Here is a 19,927-nt window from a genome sequence, read left to right on the forward strand (position 1 = left end):
CTTCAAGAACAAATATTCCTACATAGAGTAATATAGAAATATAGTTTCATATAGAGTACAGTACATGAGGTTGTCATTTTACTATAAACATTTTTTTTTTTTAATCTTAGTCTGTGCTGGAACAAATAGATGTTACAGATTTTTATAATCTGTGTTTAATTTGTTAATAGATTTAATTGTTTGAATGCCTGTAATTCTTTAATATTATTCCGGCATCTATACTCCTGTTTTACTTTATTCATGGTTAGAGCTCCATCTAGTGGCAAATTTGACGTTGCGTTATTCCGAGATTTTCCGGGATTCACGTCCATCCAATTAGTGAGTGCTCTATGCGGTCAGTGATAAGATGGCTCTTGTAAATCGCCATGTTCTCTGTAATCTTTAACCTTGCAACAGCATCGCTTGTAAGTGTTTATCTGATTTACATAGATGTTCTATATAGTATGTATAAATGTGCTCTGTTATGGTTAAGAAGTATTAGTACTCCTCTTCCGTCAGACTAACGCATAAGCCGCATTGTATTCAGCGCCATTTTGCTACATTCGTTATTCATGTCTAGAAATGTCATGTTTATTCTGTAAGCATTATTAGTAAATTACATTTATGTGGATGTTGATATGATGCTGTAATTAGTGTTAATTTCCTGGATGTTGTTGTTATTATTGAAATATGTTTATTGTTTATTTGTAGTTTCACTCCATGCCCAAGATCATTAAACCTGTAGACCAACAAACACCTTGTCTTCAGAGTCGTGTGAGGGAAGGGAGTTTATCTGACTGTCAAAACATCAAGCTATGTAGAGGACAGTACAGTGAAAAAGCGCTGTTGAAGGAAAATTATAACAGCAGTTTGTGAAGATTCAAGTGTTGTGTAGCGATGGAGACTACACATTCGCTCAAAACCAGATTGTGTGTGTCATGTTCACGTTCGAGCAGCTCCTCTACAAATGCTGCAATAGCTAGAGCTAAAGCTGAAGCAGCCAAGGCATGTTTATTGTATGCAGATGAGGAGGAAAGAATAAAAGTGGAGAAAGCTAAGTTAGAAGCAAAAATAGTGTTAGAAAGAGAAGCTGCTGCAGCCGTAGCCGAAGCAGAAGCTTTAGAAGCAACTGTTGACATCAGTGTTCATAGTAAATATGATCTTCCACTGGAAACAGTTCCTGTTAATGTTATGCAGCGGACATGTACGTTGATCAGATGAATCTACATGCAGTAACAAAATCAACATTAAAGGCAGAACATTTCCCTTCAGACGAGACTACGCAGCCTCACACTGAGTTAACTAAGAGAAATTCAGTTCCTGCTACACGTTTCAAGGAAGAGAGTTGTTCAGACAATGCTGAGTTTTACCACATGTAACGAGAAAAAGATTCTGCTCAACCATCACAATTCTCACCAGCCATGAATCATCCTTCTGCTAACACAGTAGAAAATAAGCAACGCGAAAGGCACACAAGTTTCCTCAAAAGCAACTCCTCGCTTTTCCCAATAGCAAGTCCAACACCTCAACCTACTCAACCAGACAATACAGATATTTCAGACTTTGTCAGATATTTTGCTCGTCGCGAACTAGTTAACACTGGTTTAATACAGTTCAACGACCAACCAGAAGGCTTCAGAGCCTGGCAGCGGTCTTTTCAAAATGCTTTAAAGGGGTAGAAATGGACATCTAGCGAAGAAATTGACCTGTTAGTAAAATGGTTGGGAAAAGAGTCAGCTGAACACGCAAAACGCATGAGGTCAGTACACATTAATCAGCCATTGAAGGGTCTTAACATGATATGGACTAGACTAGAAGAGTGTTACGGAGCTCCAGAGGTAATCGAAAGAGCCTTGTTCGAGCGTGTTGAAAAGTTTCCGAGAATTACAAGCAGAGATTACTCAAAACTTCATGAATTGAAGGATCTGCTTATGGAAATAGAGTCAGCAAAAGCTGACGGATATCTTCCAGGATTGTCATACTTGGACACAGCTAGGGGCATCAATCCCATTGTTCAAAAGCTGCCATTTAATCTACAAGAAAAGTGGCTGACACATGGTTCTGGTTGCAAAGAGAGGTACAGTGTTTCATTTCCTCCCTTTGGGGTCTTGGTTGACTTTGTAAGCCAGCAAGCTAGAGTAAGGAACGACCCGGGGTTCAACTTTTCGGCTCTAACAGATTCAATGCATAAAGCAGACAAGGCTAGTTGGAAGCAAAGCAAATCAAGAGAAGTCTCAGTCAATAAGATAAGTGTTTCTTACCCAGTTCCTTTTGAAATAGATAAAGATAAAGAGATAATTGAGGATGAAAAAAGACTTTGTCCCATTCACAGAAGACCTCACTTACTAAGGAAGTGCCGTTCCTTCCGTGAGAAGCCGTTAGAGGAACGTTTTGCATTTTTGAAAGAAAAAAGAATCTGTTTCAAGTGTTGCTTAGCCACAACACACATCGCTAAGAACTGCAGATATTTTACTAAATGTTCTGAGTGTGGAAGTGAGAATCACATTTCGGCATTACACCCAGGCCCAGCTTCAAAAGCTCAAGTAGTTGCCTCCTCACCACAGCATGGCGGGGAGGGAGTTTCCACGCCTCATATAGAGGTGGAAGCTCATTGCACTGAATTTTGCAAAGGGGATCTTAGTAATAAATCCTGTTCAAAAATTAGCTTGGTGAAAGTCTATCCAAAAGGACAGCCTGAGAAAGCAATGAAAGTCTATGTGATTCTTGATGAGCAGAGTAATAGGTCATTAGCTCGTTCTGAATTCTTTGACGTCTTCAAATAAAATGGCCTAGCTTCTCCGTATACCCTTAGAACTTGTTCTGGAGTGACCGAGACCATCGGTCGAAAGGCATCAGGCTACCAAATAGAGTCAGTGGATGGAAAGGTAACCATCTCCCTACCAAGCTTGCTAGAGTGTAACAACATTCCTGACAATAGAGCGGAGATTCCGACACCCAGTGCTGCTCTCTATCACTCTCACCTGAAGCCCGTAGCTCCATTCTTATCAGAGTTAGATCCAGATGCTTCTATCATGATTCTACTTGGTCGTGATATCATTAGAGTCCATAAGGTTCGCAGACAAGTAAACAGTCCCCATGACGCTCCTTATGCCCAGAAGCTTGATCTAGGATGGGTGATAGTTGGTAATGTCTGTCTGAACGGTATTCATAAGTCTACCACTATGAGCACCTTCTTCACTAACACAAAAGAGCAGCGCCCATCCATCTTTGATCCCTGTCCAAATGTTTTTCATGTGAAAGAGAGAAACAGTAATGGTTGGAGAAATTGCCATGAGACGTGTTCTATGGAACAACTTATCCACAATCATAAAGGTGTTCAGTTTGGCCAAGAAGTGTTTAAGGTTACTTGTGATGACAACAAATTGGCTCCATCTATCAATGAATGACCTGTCGTTTCTTCACATTATGAAATTAGAGCTGAAAAAGGATGAAAGCAACAGCTGGGTGGCACCATTGCCTTTTAAAGCCCCAAGGTGCAGACTCCCTAATAACAAAGTTCAAGCCATAAAAAGATTGTCAGCCTTGAGACGTAGTCTAGAGCATAACCCAGAGATGAAACAGCATTTCTTTACCTTTATGAGTAAAGTTTTCAACAACAAGCATGCTGAAGAAGCTCCTGCTCTTATGGAAGGAGAAGAGTGCTGGTATCTGCCTCTCTTTGGCATATATCACCCTAAAAAACCCAGAAAGATAAGAGTTGTCTTTGATTCCAGTGCTCGTTATGAGAATGTCTCGTTGAATGATGTTCTCTTATCGGGACCAGACCTGAACAACACCCTTCTTGGGGTGATTCTGCGATTTCGCAAGGAAGCTGTAGCCATAACAGTCGACATTGAACAAATGTTCTACTGTTTCTTAGTAAGAGAGGAAGATCGCAACTTCCTAAGGTTTCTGTGGTTCCGTAATAATGACCCATCCAAAGACATTATTGAATATCGTATGCGGGTCCATGTTTTTGGCAACAGTCCATCACCTGCGGTAGCCACATACTGTCTTCGGCAGTCGGTCAAAGACGGCGAACCTAAAGTCAAGAACTTTGTGAACCGTGACTTCTATGTTGATGATGGTTTGAAGTCTCTTCCTACAGTCAAAGAGGCGGTGGATCTGCTCAAAAACATGCAAAAGACTCCTGCTAGCTACAACTTAAGACTGCACAAGATAGCTTCAAACAGCAAAGAGGTTCTGAAAGCCTTCCCAACACAAGATCATGCCAGTGATCTCAAAGATTTGGATCTTGGATCTGATATGCTTCCTATGCAGTGCAGTTTAGGTTTGAATTGGAGTCTGAAATCTGACACTTTTACCTTCAAAATAGCTACGGAATCAAAACCCTTTACTCGTCGAGGTGTTCTATCCACCATTTGATAGCATCTTTGACCCCTTGGGTTTGGTAGTGTTACACGTGCAGACAGCGAAGGCAGACGAGGAGAGCGGGTCTAAATGCAAGCTTACTTTATTATAAACAGATAAACAAATAAACACAAAGAAAAAACCCACAATGGGGAAATGAACACAAGACAGAGGAAACGAGCAGGAAACACATACCAGGCTAACAACACTCAACGAATGACAAGGAGTGAACAAAAAGCAGGGCTTAAATACACAGTGAGTGATGACTGAATAAGACACAGGTGAGAACAATGAACAAAATGGCAGTGATGATGGCAGGTGGATTCTGGGAAGTGTAGTTCTTTAACAATGACAAGTGAACACGAAGACTAACAAAGAGACTAAGGGGCTACACAAGGGACAAAAGTGAAAACTAAGGAATGCAAAGGTGACAAAAATGGCAGACAGAGGGCAACAGTGAAACAAGACAAGGAATTCCTAACAGGTAGCTCCAGTTACAATCCATGGAAAATCAATCATGAGAGAGCTTAACAACCATAACGATGATTGGGATTCTCCTCTACCCAAAGAAATGGAACAAAAATGGGACATGTGGCGACTTTAATTAAGGATTTAATTGAGGTACACATTCCAAGATGTTACACAAATATATTACCTTCTACAGCTGCACGAAGGGAGTTATTTGTTTTCTCTGATGCATCAACAAAAGCCATAGCCGCTGTGGTCTACCTCAGAGTAACAGATTTAGATGGAATCAGCCATCTCGTCTTCGTCATGGGTAAAGCAAAACTCAGCCCAGAACAAACAATTCCCCGTCTCGAGTTGTGTGCTGCGGTTCTGGCAGTAGAACTGGCAGAGTTCATCGCTTCAGAAATTGACCTACCCTTGGATGGCACTACTTACTTTACAGATAGTAAGGTAGTCCTAGGTTACATATGTAATGAGTCTCGTCGATTCTATGTATATGTCAGCAATCGTGTCCTTCGGATTCGTAAGTCTTCACGTCCAAGTCAATGGAAGTATGTGCGTACAGATGAGAATCCAGCAGACATTGCAACAAGGTATGTAACTGCTGCTCATCTCCAAGACACCAATTGGCTGCATGGACCAAAGTTTCTGATAAACAAACCCCAAACTCTACTGGAGGAGAACAAATATGAGCTTGTGAATCCTTCTTCAGATGTAGATGTACGACCTCAAGTCTCTACATTGCAGACCACAATAATGAGTAAGAGTCTCGGAACTCAGCGCTTTTCTAATTTTCCACTTGGAAGTCTACTACTCGTGCCATAGTCTTCTTCATATAACTCGTCAGTTTCATAAAGGTTCTTCAACAGAAACATTGAGTTGCAATGGCTGGCATTACTGTTCCAATGCTCCAACAGTCGAAGAACTCTTATGTGCGAAGAAAATTATCATCAAGGCGGTCCAACAGGAGACCTATGCTCAAGAGTATCAGAGTTTGGAAAAAGGGAACAAGCTCTCCAGGAAAAGCCTTCTTAAAGGCTTAGGCACGTTCATAGATGCAGAGGGTAGGAGGACGATTGACAGAAGTTCAGATAGAGTATGATCTAAAAAAGCCCCTTATCATCCCTGGGGAAACATCACATCGCAACACTTTTAATCAAACATCATCACGAGAAAGTGCGACATCAGGGAAGACATTATACAGAGGGTGCGGTGCGTGCTGCTGGCTATTGGATAGTGGGTGGCAAGAGATGCGTTTGCAGTGTCATTCATGAATGTGTCACATGCAGAAGACTAAGAAGAGAACCTCAGACTCAGAAATGGCTGATCTTCCAGTAGATCGAGTATCTACTGATCCTCCATTTACGAATGTGGGACTAGATGTGTTCGGCCCATGGAGTGTGTCAGCACGACGAACCAGAGGAGGTCATGCACAGAGCAAAAGGTGGGCAGTAATATTCACCTGCATGAGTGTGCGAGCTGTGCATATTGAGCTAATTGAGTCTTTAGATACATCTAGCTTCATAAATGCCCTACGGCGTTTTCTTGCTATTCGAGGACCTGCGAAGCTAATCCGCTCAGACAGAGGAACAAATTTCATAGGTGCTTGCAGGGAGCTTAACATTTCTTCTAATGTTGACAATACCTCTGTTAAAAAATTTCTCGTGGATCAGGGTTGTATCTGGCAGTTTAACCCACCTTATGCTTCTCATATGGGTGGGTCTTGGGAAAGGATGATTGGACTTGCCAGGAGGATACTAGATGCCATGTTCCATCAGCTTGGATCTTCGGCACTAACACATGAGGCACTTTCCACTTTAATGGCAGAAGTTGCTGCTATAATCAATGCCCGAACTCTTGTTCCAGTGTCAACTGATCCAGATGACCCGTTCATTCTCACACCCAATGCACTCCTAACTCAAAAGGTCACAATTGCTCCTGCCCCAGCTGGTGATTGGGTCAAAGACCTTCATAATCGGCAGTGGCGTCGAGTACAACACTTGGCACAAACTTTCTGGGATAAATGGAAAAAACAGTACTTAACTCTTTTGCAACCCAAAACTAAATGGCCCTCTAACAAGCCTGACCTTGAAATAGGAAGCATTGTGCTCTTGAAAGATGAACAACAAAAAAGGAACGAATGGCCTATGGGACTTGTAACACAAGTCTTTCCAAGCAAAGATAACAAAGTGCGTAAAGTGGAAGTTAAGGTCTTTAAAAAGGAAGGCCCAAAGTTCTTCATATGGCCTGTCACTAAGACAGTCCTTCTTCTTGCTCCTGAGAAACTTGATTAAGTCAATTCAAAAGACTTGTGAGTAGTGGCATGATGTCCACGCCAGACGGGGAGTGTGCTGGAACAAATAGATGTTACAGATTTTTATATTCTGTGTTTAATTTGTTAATAGATTTAATTGTTTGAATGCCTGTAATTCTTTAATATTATTCTGGCATCTATACTCCTGTTTTACTTTATTCATGGTTAGAGCTCCATCTAGTGGCAAATTTGACGTTGCGTTATTCCGAGATTTTCCGGGATTCACGTCCATCCGGAATTAGTGAGTGCTCTATGCGGTCAGTGATAAGATGGCTCTTGTAAATCGCCATGTTCTCTGTAATCTTTAACCTTGCAACAGCATTGCTTGTAAGTGTTTATCTGATTTACATAGATGTTCTTTATAGTATGTATAAATGTGCTCTGTTATGGTTAAGGAGTATTAGTACTCCTCTTCCGTCAGACTAACGCATAAGCCGCATTGTATTCAGCGCCATTTTGCTACATTCGTTATTCATGTCTAGAAATGTCATGTTTATTTTGTAAGCATTATTAGTAAATGACATTTATGTGGATGTTGATATGATGCTGTAATTAGTGTTAATTTCCTGGATGTTATTATTATTGAAATATGTTTATTGTTTATTTGTAGTTTCACTCCATGCCCAAGATCATTTAACCTGTAGACCAACAAACACCTTGTCTTCAGAGTCGTTTGAGGGAAGGGAGTTTATCTGACTGTCAAAACATCAAGCTATGTAGAGGACAGTACATAGTCCATTGTACTTATATTAGAGTTGAGACATTTCATATTTTCCATCAAACATGAAAATTGTCAATATTTCTGTTATATAGGATTTTTCTTACACGGTCACCACAAACACCTAATTCATTTTATATGTATGTGAAACCATATCAACCATTTAAAAAAATGAATTACTTAAAACTATCATTAGAGTTTATTTACCTTGAAAAAATAGGATGCTCTATAAAGAATAAGCATATAGATTTACTTAACTGAATTTAAGGGAGGTGAAGTTACATATGCGTTCTAGGGTTGAAGATGTTCGATATGGTCCGGTTTTGAGCTGAAACTGCTGTTATGTGTGTTCCATGTGCATTTCTGAATGCACAGCTCTTTTGCGCTGTCATGTATGTGGTATTGCAGTGATTGGATGAAAATCATTCAGAGGGTGCTCCCTCTCATGAATAATGTGGAGATGTTCTCTGAATCAAAAGATGTATTGCCGTGGCCAAAAGTATTGGCCGTGACACACAATGTGTGTTTCTCAAAGTTTTCTGCTTCAGTTGTTGTGGTGTTAATTCACATTGTTTCTAGATTATTGTGCAGAGTGATCAGATGCATTTTAAATAATTGCAAAAAGCTTCATTGGCCAAAAAAAATATATATCACAAAAACCCAAATTTCACAGTTTTTTGGCCCTGGCACAAAATGACCAGCTAACATAATTTCACTAATCATATCAGCAGCACCTGGGAAAGTGTGAACGCGTACTAGTAAGGTGAAATCACTCTATCATTCTTATTGGATTATAAGAGCAGATCGATTGCTATAAAAGGAGGGAAGAAGTGTTTCCAATCATTGTGTTCTTGTTAGCAATGGTTACTTCTAAAGAAAGACATGCAGCCATCATCGCTTTGCATCAAAATGGCCTCACATGCAAGGAAATTGGTGCAAAGAATATTGTACCTGAAAGAACCATTTACCGGATCATCAAGAACTTCAAGGAGAGAGGTTCAACTGCAGTGAAGAAGGCTTCAGGATGTCTCTGGTGTGTCCAGCAAGTGTCAGGACCGTCAGCTACGGAATTGTGTCACCACCAGTGCAGAGCTTGCTCAATATTATCAGCAGGTTGGTGTGAATACATCTGCACGCACAGTGAGGCAAAGAATTTTGGACAATGGCCTGGTGTCAAGAAGAGCAGCAAAGAAGCCACTTATCTCCCAGAAAAACATCAAGGACAGACTGAAATTCTGCAGGAAGTACAAGGATTGTACAGCAGAAAACTGGTGCAAAGTTATTTTCTCTGATGAAGCCCCCTTCCAACTGTTTGGGACATCTGAAAAATCGGTAGTTCGGACAAGAAAAGGTGAATGCTACCATGAGTCCTGTGTCGTGCCAACAGTGAAGCATCCTGAGACCATCCATGTGTGCGGTTGCTTTTCATCCAAGGGAGTGAGCTTTCTCACAATTCTGCCCAAAAACAGTGCCATGAATAAAGAATGGTATCAAAACGTCCTGCAAGAGCAACGTCTCCCAACGATCCAGGAGCAATTTGGTGATGATCCGTGCATTTTCCAGCATGATGGAGCACCATGTCACAAGGCAAGAGTGATAATGAAGTGGCTCTGGGATCATTACATTGAAATTTTGGATCTGTGGCCAGGCAACTCCCTGGATCTTAATCACATAGAGAACCTGTGGTAAATCCTCAAAAGGCGAGTTGACAAACATAAGCCCAAAAAATTTGATCAAATCAGAGCACTAATAAGGCAAGAATGGATCGCCATCAGTCAGGATTTGGCCCAGAAGCTGATATCCAGCATGCCAGAGTGAATTGCAGAGGTTATGAAGAACAAGGGTCAACACTGTAAATATTGACTCTTTGCATACAGTTTATTGAATGTTTTTGCCAATAAAAGCCTTTAAAACTTATGAAACACTTATCATTGTTTTCCAGTATACCATAGAAACATGTGAAAAAATAATCTACAAATACTGAAGCAGCAAACTTTGCAAAACACAAAAATTATGTCACTGGCAATAATTTAGGCCACGGCTTTTTATATCCAATCACAATTTTAATTTTTAATCTTCTGTTTCTCTGTCAACTTCAGGATTCCTCTCTGGGCCGGAGTGCTTATAACCATTATTGACACATTTGTGTTCCTGTTTTTGGACAAATATGGTACGTAAATGCCAAAGGATCATAAAATAATGATCCAAACCTGCATCTTGGATGTAATCGGAATAATGTCTAGTTTGTTTTGTTATTAGGTCTGCGGAAACTTGAGGCTTTCTTTGGGTTCCTCATCACTACCATGGCTCTCAGCTTTGGTTATGAGGTACAGTATACCTGCAGCCTATTCATTAAAGTGTTAATTGTACTGTTTATCACAGGGGTGTCCGTACTCTCCTTGAATATATTCTAAAGCAATGGGAAGTTTATTAATTGTTGTAAATTGTTTATTTTTGATGTTCCGTTGAATCAAGCAAAATAATTCCTGGACTTCTCAGCGCCATTTGAGAGTAAGGACATAAGAGTGCGTTCAAAACATTTATCACTTCTTTGCTTGTACTGTGCTCACAGCTCACACTTGCGTGTCAACCAAGTCGTATTTGTAATACAAGTAACAACAGAACAGAAACTATGATTGAGCAACTAATAAATAAATAGCAATGCCTTAAATCACATCGCAGGGAAATGTAACATATTTTGATTATTGTTATGCGTCTCTCCCAAAACTGCTTGTGCTTTGCAGTGACACTGAATGGATGGGCACTGAATGTAACAAGTTCTTACCCAATATATTATTTGTTGCAATACTGCATTGTCCGAAATGAACTTTTACATAAAGGGGCCAATAATTTCCTTATGGATATAATCTTCAGGGGAATTTTTGTTTATGTGGAAACATTTTTTTTTACTGTCATTCTTTTGTTAAAACATTTTTATGTTATAGTGTGTAATGCTACTCAAAGTAGAATTTTAAGAACAATATAAGATGGTATGAATAAGAAAACAAACCACAGCATTGTTTGCCCACACATTTTGTAATTTGTTGTTCAATTTTGGGGGCAATTTTTGCCCCGAGCCCCCCTTTGTTACTGACCCTGCATTACTGTTCTATTACAAGCGTTCTTGGTGAGAGAAATATCCTTTATTAACACAAAATGTGAATAAAATTCCATAATATTAAGCATACAATATAAAGATGATGCAGTATTGGCATCTAGCCTTTCTTTATTATTATTAAAACTGTGTGGCCCACAATACCTTATTTTTTTTTTTTTAATCTGGCCCCCAGTAAAAAAAGTTTGGACACCCCTGGTTTATCAAATACCGGCCCACCTCAGCCCACCATGGATAACTCCATATATTACGTATTGGTTTCATTTTCCCTTTAATAGACTAATTTTGTCCCATCCTGGCACTTTTTTGTTTTAATATAAAATTTTTCTATAGTGCTATGTTTTTGAGAGACATGAACTATATTTAAGGTATTTTAGTTTTACTTCTGTTGTAATTTCTCATTGCCTCAAGAGCAAGTAAGTGAAAACTGGCACATCCCAACTTAAAAAAATTCTAGAAAACCTACTCATTGCAAGAAGATACAAAGCAGTGAATGTGTAACCTCTTTAAAAACAGCCTTTGAAGGCATATAGACACTAAATTAAATTACTTCAAATATTAAAATATGTTCTCAAGACTTGTAAAATCCAGCCTCTTCATGTTCTCTGTCTAAAGTAAAATGTTATTTACAAAAATGATATGTATGAAATTATAAATATAAACTTTATTTGTTATAACTTTTGATGTTTGCATCAAAAGCAGGTTGTACTGTAAACCATAAAGATGTCGAATTATAGATTACTTTGGATAGTAAAGAATGTTTTAGAACTCGAAAGACTCGTACACATTGAGTAACAAGATAAATAAAATAAAAGGTAGCACTTCATATAAAGAAATGTTGCAGACACCTGCATTAGGCCTAAATTGAATATGCCCCTGTTGGTCAAAATTGAGAGAAATGGATTCTAAATTGTATTTTGTGATTTTTATTTCCACTGTATGTATGTGGTGTTGCATTTTTGTATTTCATTAAATATTGGCATGATATATTGCTGTAACCCTACGATTAATCACAATTAATTTAATTAACGTAGTTAACACATTCATTTACAAGAAAATTAATAAATGGCCTATGTACAGTCAGGTCCATAAATATTGGGACATTGACACAATTCTAATCTTTTTGGCTCTATACACCACCACAATGGATTTGAAATGAAACGAACAAGTTGTGCTTTAACTGCAGAATTTCAGCTTTAATTTGAGGGTATTTACATCCAAATCAGGTGAACGGTGTAGGAATTACAACCGTTTGTATATGTGCCTCCCACTTTTTAAGGGACCAAAAGTAATGGGACAATTGGCTGCTCAGCTGTTCCATGGCCAGGTGTGTGTTATTCCCTCATTATCCCATGTACAAGGAGCAGATAAAAGGTCCAGAGTTCATTTCAATTGTGCTATTTGCATTTGGAATCTGTTGCTGTCAACTCTCAATATGAGATCCAAAGAGCTGTCACTATCAGTGAAGCAAGCCATCATTAGGCTGGAAAATCAAAACAAACCCATCAGAGAGATAGCAAAAACATTAGGTGTGGCCAAATCAACTGTTTGGAACATTGTTAAAAAAAAAAGAACGCACCGGTGAGCTCAGCAACACCAAAAGACCCGGAAGACCACGGAAAACAACTGTGTTGGATGACCGCAGAATTCTTTCCCTTGTAAAGAAAACACCCTTCACGACAGTTGGCCAGATCAAGAACACTCTCCAGGAGGTAGGTGTATGTGTGTCAAAGTCAACAATCAAGAGAAGACTTCACCAGAGTGAATACAGAGGGTTCACCACAAGATGTAAACCATTGGTGAGCCTCAAAAACAGGAAGGCCAGATTAGAGTTTGCCAAACAACATCTAAGAAAGCCTTCACAGTTCTGGAACAACATCCTATGGACAGATGAGACAAAGATCAACTTGTACCAGAGTGATGGGAAGAGAAGAGTATGGAGAAGGAAAGGAACTGCTCATGATCCAAAGCATACCACCTCATCAGTGAAGCATGGTGGTGGTAGTGTCATGGCGTGGGCATGTATGGCTGCCAATGGAACTGGTTCTCTTGTATTTATTGATGATGTGACTGCTGACAAAAGCAGCAGGATGAATTCTGAAGTGTTTCGGGCAATATTTATCTGCTCATATTCAGCCAAATGCTTCAGAACTCATTGGACGGCGCTTCACAGTACAGATGGACAATGACCTGAAGCATACTGCGAAAGCAACCAAAGAGTTTTTTAAGGGAAAGAAGTGGAATGTTATGCAATGGCCAAGTCAATCACCTGACCTGAATCCGATTGACCATGCTTTCACTTGAAGACAAAACTGAAGGGAAAATGAACAAGAACAAGCAGGAACTGAAGACAGTTGCAGTAGAGGCCTGGCAGAGCATCACCAGGGATGAAACCCAGCGTCTGGTGATGTCTATGCGTTCCAGACTTCAGGCTGTAATTGACTGCAAAGGATTTGCAACCAAGTATTAAAAAGTGAAAGTTTGATTTATGATTGTTAATCTGTCCCATTACTTTTGGTCCCTTAAAAAGTGGGAGGCACATATACAAACTGTTGTAATTCCTACACCGTTCACCTGATTTGGATGTAAATACCCTCAAATTAAAGCAGAAAGTCTTCGTTTCATTTCAAATCCATTGTGCTGGTGTATAGAGCCAAAAAGATTAGAATTGTGTCGATGTCCCAATATTTATGGACCTGACTCTATATTTATTTTTATTATGTAGATTTATGAAGCAATGCCCTTTACTTGTCTACAACACAAGGCTACAACAGACTGCATCTAAACACAAAGGAAATGGAAAGATGAAACTCAGTCATAATTTGGTGATACCAATCATAATTTAATCATACAATTACTTTTCATACACTTTATGGATGGATCATGTGTAAAGATTATGCTGGCCGACGCAAAGTCCTGTGCTGGTATTCACAGGTGAATGTGTTTTGTTTGTGGTTAATATTTCACTTGTTTTTCCTTTGGTTATTTCTAGTATGTGCGCGTAGGTCCAGACCAGAGCGAAGTTTTGAAGGGCATGTTTGTGCCATACTGTAGCGGCTGTGGGCCTGCGCAATTAGGGCAGGCTGTTGGGATAGTTGGAGCAGTTATAATGCCTCATAACATCTATCTGCACTCTGCTCTTGTAAAGGTATGTAAAATACTTGTGCTTCCATTAAATATTGATGTAAATAATCCTAACTATGCACATCACATACAGTGTTTCCCCTAGGATTTTATTTTATTCAGCAGTGGTGCTGTTGTGCACACATCCTGCAACGCTGGACCCATATTAATGCGTGTTGGTCAGAGAATAGATTAAAACGGGTGTCAAACTCAATTTCAGCCTGGGCCACATCAGGGTTTATTTGTGCCCTCAAAAGTCCCTTTGAAAATGTGGCATCAGCACCTGCTTTAGTTGCACCCATGCAAATAATACTACATGTTATGTGTATTGAAATGCACATTTGATAGTACAGCATTGATTTTGAGGTTGGGATGCAGTTGAAAATTATGATATTTACAATAGTAACATATGTGGAAACCTAATTTTCTTTAAATTAAAATTTTCTGACATTGTGAATAAGTTGGGTCTTCTTTACAGATTCCTTTCATCAGGCTCCTACCGATGAAATTACAGTCATCTCTTGGAATTTCTAAAGCCAAACAAAACAACTTACATTTTTCTGCAGTCAGAGAGCATTACAAGAGCACAGATTTTACATGGAAAACTGATAGCTTGGTCCATAATTATGAAAATGCACCATAGTTCTTCCATAGTTTTACAATTAAATTTGTAATAGTTCATGGTAACCATAGGTAAAACCATGCATGGCTCCTCACTAACATGGTTGGTAACTATGGTTTCTATATAAAGAACTATGGCATTTTTGTAATGAAATAGCAGCAGTCTAAATACATCTAGAAATCTTTTCTGCCACAACTGCCATAGGTAATACAGTACAGTTAATGTTACTGCGGTGAATCCATGTTAAAGTTTTGTAAGCGTTGTGATCGGAGAATTGAAAAGCTTTCTGATTTATGTTTTTCTCCTGTTTTCTTTGTCAGTGCCATTTAGAATGTGAGGGGCTGTTTGTTTTAAACTAGTTTCATCACCGAGACATATGAGTTTTACAACAGACAATTCTGTACCATATTCAAACGGGTTTTGCAAATCCCACAGCACATCTTACTGCTCCACAAGCACATTTAAAATAGTCTGTTCAGTTGAGACCAGTCTGTGAATTACCACACCTGCTTTGCCCTCATGCTGCTTTATTTATGATTAAGCCATGTTTTAATTGACCCATGTAGTGCTGTTTCATTCCACTGTTGAAGCATGCAAAATGCGCTTCAAACATACAGATGACGGGGAAGTCTCATTAATATTCAAAAGGAAAGCGCTAACTGATTGTTCAGTGAAACGTTGTGATCCCCTGCCATCCTACGTTTCCGAAATCTGGCATACCGCGCATTTTCCCAGTAGGCCGATGCACTTTGGGGGCGATCATGGGCGGACTGACCAGCGGGAGAACTGAGCGGGCCGGTGGTGCATCCACGAAACGTGCTGAATTATCCGCCGCATTATGCAGAACGGACCACAATATGGCGCCGTGATATGCAGAAAAGGACAGCGAACCCAAACCCACCCTGCTCAATTTTTGGGCCATTTGCCATGTGAAATCCAGGGCTGATTTGTCATCCCAGTCAAGCCCTGGGGCCACTTTAAATGATGCGAGATTGACATGTGTTGTTATGCGGTGATGTGTGTGTGGTGGGGTCCCTTTTTCAGTATAGAAAGTGCACAGCTGACTGGGACTGGCATTATGTTGCGTCAAAGTATATTAAATTAACCATGTGAAATTACAACAGCGCCGCTGCAAAATGCATATAGGGAAAACACTGGCATATATGTTTGGGACCATTGTTCATAAATCGGATAACACTCTGTAAAGGGGTTAATGAAAAGGAAGAGGTGAGAACCGGCTTGACAATATAAATAATAGTTTAATGAAGAACTAAACAAAAAACACACAGGTGTCGGTCAGCTGTCCGTAAATCTCTCTCTCTCTGTCGCACCGCAGCTTCCAGTCAGCCTTTATCCCTTTATGTGGTTTGATTAGCCTGATTAGGGGCCGGGGACCATTCCTCCCTTGTTCTCTCAAGCCAGGGAGCCTGTACATGTAGAACCAAAAAAAAAGTAGCACCTACACGCCGTAACTGCGATCGTGCCAAATTAACAAAACATTTTAAAAAGAGAGGGAAAGGCCAACACGGAGCGGCAGTGGAAAAGAGAGAGGAGAGAGAGAGAGGAAAACAAAACACTTACTCGCCAGTTATCCAATACGCTGTAGCTTGGCCTCGGCCACTCCTCCACCCTCTAATGGACGACAGCCGCACCTACCCGGACGGATCAACGCCCCGCCACGTTTTTGGTGGACGGTAGGGGTCTCCCCCACCCCTGGCAGCAGTCCAGGTGGTTGGTTGGTAGCCCCTCCTCCCCTCACGGTCGGTGGCCTTTCCTCCGCTTCCATCCTCCGGCAGATATCCAAGGCTGCTCAATTCGGGTGGATGGTAGTGGCAAGGAATCAACTACAGCGCATCCCTCCTCCTCCCCGGATTTCGGCACCAGTGTAAAAGGGTTAATGGAAAGGAGGCGGCGAGAACCGGCTTGACAATATAAATAATAGTTTAATGAAGAACTAAACAAAAAGACAAATACACAGGTGTCGGACATAGAGAGATTTATGTCGCACTGCAGCTTCCAGTCAGCCTTTATCCCTCTCTGAGGCTTGATTAGCCCAATAGGGGCCGGGTGTGCGGAATCACTACCCGGCCCCGCCCTCCGCGCTGCCACACACTCATTCCAATCACCTTTAGCAAAACAAACCATCAGTGTAGAACACACAAACTTTTTGAAAACTTTTTACTGTTACTACGAGTTTTACTACTAATGATTTAAAAAAGTACTGGTACTTTGGTACCAAGTCAGTATTAAATTAAAAAAGATGTAATGATACCAGTGATTCTACAGAACCTGTAGTACCAAGCACCGACTTAATTTGGTACCCTTTTGGTACCATGTGTCTTAATGACACATGACTGCTTTCAAATGCTCAAGCTTATTTGAGCATGTGCTCTGTTACTCCTTTTACACTGAAATGCACAACTAATCAAATTAAAATCGTGATATGTCCTGGTGTGATTATTAAACCGCAAAATGTTGCAATCTTAGTCTGTATGAGCTGCACGAGTTTTAATTAAAATAATGTGTGAAGCAGACTGCTCATAATTATTCTATTTTTATTTTCTATTCTATTTTTACTTGTTAAATGATTAAGGAAACATGTTTGATTGGACACCATTTTGATAATGAAATTAAACTTTAGGAAATGGAATTCTGGAAAAAAAGGAAAAAGGATTTGGGGAAAAAATAAAACAGATTTCAGTGTTAGAAACATGCATATCTATTAATTTATTTATTGTTCAATAGCACATAATCATCATATTAGCACATTGTTTCTGTGGTATCGAAATTGGTATAGAGATCCATGAAATTTCACTGGTATCGGTACCAACTACTGACATTTTGGTACAGTGACGACCCTATTTACTACAATAATGTTATGATGGGACAGATTATTTATTTTATCTAGTTGAATAAAGTACTTTTAAAGGCAAAATACTCTTAATAGGGAACTTTAAAATATTACTTTTACTAATGTTTTCATGTTTGTGTGTGTTTTGATATCCGTGTTTAACCTGCCAACATCAGTTACGTAAACATTATGTATATAAGTCGCTTCAGACTATAAATTGCAGGACTTTTCAGATGATGCAAAAAGGTGACTAATATTCTCAAATAATATGGTAATTTTATTTATAAGGCTTGTACTGTCAAAGTGATGTATTGGCATTATTTTGGCCACCCTGCTGTCAGGATATCGGAAGAATACAATTATTATTTTTTTACTTTTTTTATTTTTATTTTTTGTCCACCACTAGATATAACACCGTTCTGCAGCCCTGAATTGTTAATGCACTGCTGTTGGGAAACAAACAGAATCTTATACAGATGAGGCCTTTAAAATGTCAAAAATTTTCATGCGCTAACCCTAGTTACATAATAAATATGCTAGCAACATGCTAGCGACACCTTGCTACATGTTAGTAATTCCTAGCAACATGCTAACAAGATGCTAGCAACCCCTAGCTACATGCTAAAACAGACTAGCAATGCCTAGCAACATGCTAGCAATGCCTAACAGCATGTTAAATCATGCTAACAACTCTTATGAAAATCGAGAGTTCATATCAAATTTGTCGCCAACTTGACTCAGTCACCTTTACTAGCCACTTTGGTGGGTGGCCGCATCGCGTTCGGGACCTTATATAAGCAGTAAATATGCACCTGACGCGCATCTTCGCAGGGCGAATAAAGTGCGCTTTAGCTCGAACTGCCTCAGCACACATTAGTGTGGTCCAGAGATAGTCAGAGCTCAGCACAGTGATTCATTCGGGCTTCGATATCGCAGCGGCCAGCATAGACCACAAAACTAATGTGACAAATTTGAATTCTACTGAGAGAAGTCGAACCTCTCAAACTGACTGACTGTCCTGACATTAAACAGCACTGACGAAGTAAAGAGACTGTGTGAGACAACATTGATAACAAGGTTTTCAAAATACACATCATACAAAATTAAATGTTTTTAACCCTTTCACACGTATGATCAAACCAGTGTGATTACACTACACTAGGCAGGGCTCAGACACCATCAAACTGGTTTGATCTGCATTCATTCTGCTGTTTACCAGAAAAGATGTACTGAAGTGGCATTCATAATGAACCAGTTGCTCAAATAGTTTTTTCAACATCACAATATATTTATTTTTATGTTACAAACAAATCTATGGTAACTCTGTACAATTGTGGTGAGAAGAATAGCATCTCAGAATGTTTTGGTGGCATGAGGGGGACTTAAACAATATTAGGCAGGGGGTTTTACTGTTGTGGCTGATGGGTGTATGTTTGATAATATATAATATTATGTCCAGTGCACCCGCTGTGCTACTCTCTGTCCTCCAGTGCATCTACCTTAAAAGGTAATGTAAGATTTTTCTTTTCTTTTTTAACTACTGTACAGCGTGCATTAAAGAACTGGGGGTGTCCGTCAGTACAGGGGAAACTCGTGTGCAAAAAGGTTAATGCAGTAACACTATCTGGTTTCTGGTATAGATGCATATTAAATCAATTAAGGCGAATATAAATAAGACTTAATTTATTAATATTATTCTGTAATTATTTTCTGATCAAAAAATGTAGGACTTCCATAAATGAAAAAAAAAAAAGATTAATGTAGATTTGATTATCCATTTCATGACCCCATTATTTGTGACTGAGTTTAATTAGGGGCCAAGCATTGAAGGTGCATTAGGCACCTATTGTTTCTGTTAGTGTTATTTTTATTATTAGGGGCCAAGCGCCGAAGGCGCGTATTGTGTTTGTTAGTGTTCTCTTTTTTTTTTTCTTATTTTTATTTCCAATTACATTTTTGTATTGATTTATAGACAAATAAGAAAAAACACAACATATATACACTCACCTAAAGGATTATTAGGAACACCTGTTCAATTTCTCATTAATGCAATTATCTAATCAACCAATCACATGGCAGTTGCTTCAATGCATTTAGGGGTGTGGTCCTGGTCAAGACAATCTCCTGAACTCCAAACTCCAATCCTTTAGGTGAGTGTACATTGAATCAATATTTAACAATCACGGCTTCCATGGCAATTATGCGAGTCAGCGACACATGAACTCAACAGAGAATGTGATGACAAACAAAAAACAAACCAGCAGACTCACCGAGACCGTACCAACAGATTCCACCCATCTCATGTTTACATCCCTTAATGATCATCATGGAAAGTACTTAGCCACGCTCTAGTAACCAAACCCCAT

At 39.5% G+C, this 19,927-nt stretch overlaps 1 protein-coding gene across 1 annotated transcript in view; it reads left to right on the top strand.

Moving 5' to 3' along the window:
- Positions 1 to 19,927, top strand: part of slc11a2 (solute carrier family 11 member 2) — a 227,013-nt gene that overhangs the window by 161,702 nt on the left and 45,384 nt on the right. The window contains exons 7-9 of the mRNA XM_052101452.1: positions 9,950 to 10,020; positions 10,110 to 10,177; positions 13,958 to 14,113. Coding sequence (XP_051957412.1) covers positions 9,950 to 10,020; positions 10,110 to 10,177; positions 13,958 to 14,113 — 295 coding nt within the window. The remainder of the gene's footprint in view (positions 1 to 9,949; positions 10,021 to 10,109; positions 10,178 to 13,957; positions 14,114 to 19,927) is intronic.

Source organism: Xyrauchen texanus, chromosome 32 (assembly GCF_025860055.1).
Source record: "Xyrauchen texanus isolate HMW12.3.18 chromosome 32, RBS_HiC_50CHRs, whole genome shotgun sequence".
Classification (NCBI taxonomy): domain Eukaryota; kingdom Metazoa; phylum Chordata; class Actinopteri; order Cypriniformes; family Catostomidae; genus Xyrauchen; species Xyrauchen texanus.